Source organism: Pituophis catenifer, unplaced genomic scaffold, assembly GCF_029215685.1.
Source record: "Pituophis catenifer annectens isolate HBS135680 unplaced genomic scaffold, rPitCat1.0.hap2 SCAF_1, whole genome shotgun sequence".
Taxonomy (NCBI): domain Eukaryota; kingdom Metazoa; phylum Chordata; class Lepidosauria; order Squamata; family Colubridae; genus Pituophis; species Pituophis catenifer.
The window spans coordinates 342,879,434-342,885,606 of record NW_027256881.1 but is presented as its reverse complement, the minus strand read 5'-3'; the positions used below and the strand labels follow the sequence as shown (position 1 = coordinate 342,885,606).

The 6,173-nt window shown below is 46.4% G+C and overlaps 1 protein-coding gene across 1 annotated transcript in view; it reads right to left on the bottom strand.

Annotated features, from left to right (window-relative positions):
• LOC139308373 (E3 ubiquitin-protein ligase RNF167-like) overlaps positions 1-998 on the bottom strand; it is a 1,065-nt gene extending 67 nt beyond the window's left edge. The window contains exon 1 of the mRNA XM_070931891.1: positions 1-998. This exon is cut by the window's left edge and continues 67 nt beyond it. Within this exon, the coding sequence (XP_070787992.1) occupies positions 1-998 (998 nt within the window).
• Positions 999-6,173: the final 5,175 nt, after the last annotated feature.

Genomic DNA, 6,173 nt, shown 5'->3' with positions numbered 1-6,173 from the left:
TTGTTCTCGGTCAGCTCGCAACGTCCCACCGATTTCTCTTGTTGCCATAACCTCATCGCCATCAGATGGGTGACCACCATGACTTTCTGCATGCAGAGAGGACAGGTTTTATTTCTGGCTTGGGTGATGTGCCAGAGGTCGATACACCGGCTGTGAAAGGCATGGGAACACGAGAGCACCTTCACGCCATCGTACTGCATGTAGCGGTCTAAGCAAATGGCGCATTCTTGGTATTTGGAGCCAGTCAAGGAAATATGGACAGGTTCCTTCTCGTGTTGTCGGAGAAGGCAACGGTTCCTCCTCTTTCTTTTGCTCCAGGATAGATAGTGCTCTGTTAGCATCATGGCAATAAAGGTGGCAGATACGGTAAGGCAGACAATCCAACAGGTGTAGAACATGGCAATCTGGCAGCAAAAGCCAGCTGGCTGGAGGAGACACTGGCAGGGACTTCGGACCACCTCGAGACGGTCCGAAGTCGTAGAAGCAACTTTCCAGGCGAAATGAAAATGTTCGTACCTGGGGAGGGCGAGAAGAGATTTCCCAGAGCGGTGAAGATGTTTGAGGATTTTTGCTGTCTCTTGTGCGGAGAACACGGCTGGGATGTGAAGGTGCCACTTGGCGCCCGGCTCACTCACCATGTTCTCCAGCATCTGGGAACTCACGTTGTGCACAATGGCGGTGTGGGAGCCCACTTGTTGGGCGTGAAGGATCTTCTTGGAGAAAGAGCAATTGTGTTGACGGAAGAGGACCACAAGGAGGGTCGAAGACGGAGGTGGCCTTTGGATGCGATGGTAGGGGTTCAAGGGCTTCACCTTCACCCAAAGGCCCAGGAGTCCTTCAGGAGGGAGCAGGGGCTGAAAGAAAGCTGGTAGGACCCCAACGTCAAGTGAGGTGGAGTTAGGATTGCAAGTGGCATGGCTGAAGGCCTTGATAGTGATGACTTGGAGAATCAAGAACAGGGTAACCATGTGCCAAGGCCATGAAAATGGAAATCTCATGCTGGTTGAAGGTCCTGGAGATCTTAGCAGGGGCTTAGTCCTCCTTGAAGGTCAACAGGGTAGATTTGCAACCGAAGGGATAAACGCTCTGTAGAGCTGTAGCTTCTAGATGGCTGAGCTTCCATAGATTCAAGAGCTAGAGGTGAAGTTGACATATAGATCGGGGTCTTCTCGATCTCCTCCCTTCTCAGCAGGCGTGGCCTGCTGGTTGCTGCCAAACGATTGCTCTGCTCTTCCTCCAGGTGACCTTCAAGATGTTTCTTCAATTGGTCCTTTGTGACCTCATCATGCTGCTTTTCCCACCATTTCTCCCTGGCTTCCCTTACCTCCCATGGCGTCTGGGAACTAGTGAGATAAGCCTAATTCTTCTGCCATGGGAACTGGAAGTGGTTAACATCTTTGGGGAGTTAACTATATGGAGAACTATTCTTCCACCATTGGTAACCTTCACCAGGAAAAGAAATCCATTAATCCTCCTCCTCCTCCTCCTCCTTTTTCTCATTCTCTTTCTCTCCTCCTTCTCTTTCTCCTCCTTCTCCTCCCATTCTTCTCCTCCTCTTCCTTCTCCTCTCCCTCCTCTTTCTCTTTCTTTCTCCTCCTCCCCACTTTCTCCTTCTCCTTCTCCTTCTCCTTCTCTCTTCCTCCCCAACTTTTTCCTACTTCACCTTCTCCTTCTCCTCCTCCCTTCTTTTCCTTCTCCTCCTGTTCCTTCTCCTCACTCCCCCCCCATTCTTTTCTTTTCCTTTTTCCTTTCTTTCTTTTCTCTTTTTCTCTTTCTTTCTCCTCCTCCCCCTCCCCTGACTTCTCCTCTGAAATGGTACAGGGTTTCCTGCCTGAGCAAGGGGTTGGACTAGAAAACTTCCAAGGTCCCTTCCAACTGTTATTCTATTCTATTCTATTCTATTCTATTCTATTCTATTCTATTCTATTCTATTCTATTCTATTCTATTCTATTCTATTCTATTCTATTCTATCCTATCCTATCCTATCCTATCCTATCCCCTCTCCTTGTCCTCTTTTCCTCCCCATCTTGTCTTCCTTTTCTTTCACCCATCCACCTCCTCTTTCTCTCCCTCCCATTCTCCTCTTCCAGGGGTGAAATGCTCCTGGTTCGGACCAGATCGCCCGATCCGGTAGCGATGGCGGTGGGTGGTTTGGAGAACCGGTAGCAAAAATCCCTGCCCCCCCCCCATGATGACTGCTGCACAATCATCAGAGGCTGTTTTTTTTTTTTTTACTTTTAAAAGCATTTTTTCTACAACCTCTTCCGACAAAAAAAATGCTTTTAAAAGTAAAAAAAAAAAAAAACCTCAGATGATCCCGTGGCTCAGCTGGGATTGTCAGAGGCTTTTCAAAGCATTTTTTTGTGCAACCTCTTGGCCAAAGAGGTGGTAAAAAAAATGCTTTGAAAAGTATTCTGACGATCCCAGCTGAGTTGCCTGATTGTCAGAGAGGTATTTTTTAAAAAGCCTCTCTGACGATCCCAGCTGAGTTGCCTGATCGCCAGAGGCTTTTCAAAGCATTAGAAAAAATGCTTTGAATTTTTTTTAAAAAAAAAGTTGGCCACGCCCACCCAGTCACATTACCCCCCCCCCCAAGCCATGCCCACAGAACCGGTAGTAACAAATTTTACATTTCACCCCTGCCCTCTTCCTCCCATTCTTCTCTTCCTTCTCCTTCACCATTTCTTCTCTTATTATTTCTTTGTTAGCAGCGGCTGTTAGCGGCTACTCTTGAAAACATCCCACTGGAGAAATTTCTTTATGGTTCTTCTTCTCCAGAATTATTGGATAGTCCAGGCAGATTTTAGAGATGAGTGTGTGCAGTGAGTTGCTCGTCTCCACGCTCCTTGGCCCCTGCGTCCAAAAAAAAAAAAACACCCCGAAGCCAAGAATTTCACAGTCTACTTAGAAGAATTTCATTCCTATTCTTTTCTTCTGTTGGAAGACATGTCCATCTGGGTTCAGTTCCAAGTGAGGAGACAGACACTGGAAATGTGGAGGCTGCTTGAAAAGATGGTTTAATGGTGGACGGGACCACATGGTTTTGAGGTCCTGGGCAAAACGAGCACATGAAGTGGAGAGAGGGGTATATTTATACACTCTCTTGAGCCCCGCCTTGGAGTTTCCTGTTCCTGTACAAGAAATGTATCCCATTGGCTGTCAGACTCCCAGGGGGCGGGAGGTCTTAGCTAACTTTGTAGGTTGTCTGTCTCCCAGGCCTGGTTGAGTCTTGCTGGGTGATGAGGTAATGAAGGGGCTTTGGGCAATTCCTATGATGGCTTAATGGCTTTGTCCTGGTTTGGATTTTGAGTGAAGGTTAATCCCATCATGTCCTGAGGGCCATGTCTTTGTGTTGTAGATAAGCTGGCCCAGCCTTTTTCTTGTAGATAGGTTGGCACCAAAATATCTGCTCGGACGGGGTGGGTGGGCAGGGAACTGAGGCTCTGAGTTTTGTCTTTAGAAACATCTTTCTCCTTTAGGGAAAATATAATATTCTGCCTTTTTAATATTTCCTAGAATATTTCATTTTCCTAGGAGACGGGTGGGTGCTAACTTCCTACACTTCTTAAAGAACTTCCAGAGCAATTTTTGGTCTGGCATAAGGAATGAGTTTCAATTGAAAGAAAAATGCAGGGAAATATCTGTGTGCAGAGCAATTTGGAATGCTTTGGACATCTGCATTACTTGCTCCCCCACCCCCACCCAAGGACAGGAACGTAATTTATGAGTTTGGGGTCAAAATGCTCACTTTCTCCCATGACAATCAATGTGTTTTTTTCTTGCGCCAAATAAACAAGATTGCAAAATTATCTTGGAAGGAGGGTAAATACTGCAGGATGTGAACGTTCTCACAAGGAGCTTACATTTTTGCAGTCCTCCGGCACAGAACTACCGGTTCTATGGGCGTGGCTTATTTTGTGGGTGTGGCTTGGTGGTGGGGGTAATGTGACTGGGTGGGCGTGGCCAACTTTTTTTTTTTTTACTTTTAAAAGCATTTTTTCTACAACCTTAAGAGGTTGCAGGAAAAAAAAATGCTTTTAGGAGCCTCTGATGATCAGGCAACTCAGCTGGGATCACCAGAGGCTTTTAAAGGCATTTTTTTTCCTACATTTTTTTTCCTTCGGCCAAAGAGGTTGCAGAAAAAAGTGCTCTTAAAAGCCTCTGACAATCCCAGCTGAGCCGCGCAATCATCAGAGGCTTTTTTTTTTACTTTTAAAAGCATTTTTTTCCGCCAAAGAGGTTGTAGAAAAAATTCTTTTAAAAGTAAAAGAAAAAGCCTCTGATGAGATGGGTGGGGTAAGCGAGCAGCATCTGGGCCGGGGACCGGTTCGGGGGTGTGGCCAGCCAATGTTATTACCGGTTCTCCGAACTACTACAAATTTTTATTATCGGTTCTTGCGAACCGGTGCGAACCGGGAGCAATCCACCACTGCCTCCGATGTTGTAAAATGACGGTGGAAGAAAGAGAAGACGGGGAAGGAAATATGGATGGTAAATTTTCTTTCAATCCCTCCTCCCTTTCTTCATCCTGTCCCCACTAAAATTAGAAGCCATTTTCTGACCTTTCTTTCCACAGCCTTCCCCCTGTAGGGAATGTTTGAGTTCATAGTTTAAAAGTCTGGCACTGATCCCAGATTTTTTTAAAAAGACACTTGGATTAGGGGGAAAAATAACAGAATGCTAAATTGCATTCATGTCTACTAGATAGAACATCATGTGTTTTTAATCAGGATTAAAGGAAGGAAATAACAGAATGACAGAGTTGGAAGGGACCTTGGAGGTCTTCTAGTCCAACCCCCTGCCCAGACAGGAAACCAGTGGTGAAATTGATAACCATATCTGTTGGCGAGCGTTGCCCTAGCTCATCATGCACGCGCCAGCTAACTGATTTTTGGACCTTCTGGGCCCACCCACCGGAAGTCAGAAAAAGGGTTGTTTCCGGCCTCTGGAGGGCATCTGGGAGGGTGGGGGAAAGCTGTTTTTGCCCTCCCTAGGTTCCTAGAAAGCCTCTGGAGCCTGGGGAGGGCGAAAAAACAGGCCTACCGGGCTCACTGTACCATAAGCAAGGGGAGCACGGGGGGGGGGTCGTGTGCACATGCACGGGGGGCGGGGAGCATTGAATTATGGGTGTGGGCATGCGTGTGAGCGACCCCCCTCACTCCCCCCATTTTTGGCACGCGACGGCAAAAAAGTTAGCCATCACTGGTGTAGACAATCAGTTAAATACAGGTAGTCCTCAACTTATGACCACCATTGAGCCTGACATTTATGTTGTTAAGCGAGAAATTTGTTAAGTGAGTTTGGTCCCCATTGGACAACTTTCCTTGCCATGTTTGTTAAGTGAATCACTTCACAATTAGTTAAATTAACAAAGCAGTTAAACTAGTCACACGGTTGTTTGGTTTCCTCATTGACTTTGCTTTGTCCGAAGGTCACGCGAGCCCCTTTTGCAAACTTGTGACAAGCAACGTCAAGGGGGGAAACCAGGTTTCACTTAACAACCGTGTGACCGACTTAACAACTGCCATGATTCCCTTAACAAATGCGGCGAGAAAAATCGTAAAATGGGGCAACGTTCACTGAACAAATTTCTCACTTAACAACATAAATTTTGGGCTGAATTGTGGTCGTAAATCAAGGACTCCTGTCTTGAGCTGGAGGGTTGGACTAGAAGACTTTTGTGGCCCCTTCCAGCCCTATGACTCTATGTTCAATGCATGGGTGGGTTCTACTTATCTTTACTACCGGTTCACATCTGCGCATGCACAGATCACCTATGATGACATCCGGGTCAGTGGGCGGAGCCTCTGCCGGTTTTACTACCGGTTCTTGCGAACCGGTTCAAACCGGGGGCAACCCACCACTGGTTCAATGTCAGGTTCCAAGAATCAGGATCAGACATTAAATTTCAATTCAGAAGATTTATTGCTGAAGTCTATACACAAGAATCTAGTCAACTAAGGGTCAAAACTAAACTGATACTACGTAAGAATTAAGGGAATTCAAGAGGGGGCTGGACTTGGGTTGCTTGTGGCAACGTAAGGATTCTAGACTGGTTACTCTCTTCACTCCACCCCTGGTTCTGCCTCTTCTTCTTCTATAAATTATGAAGAAAACAGTTATATCTGGTTGCCCTTACTGGTCTTTTGCTGACCAAAATGAATTGACGCAG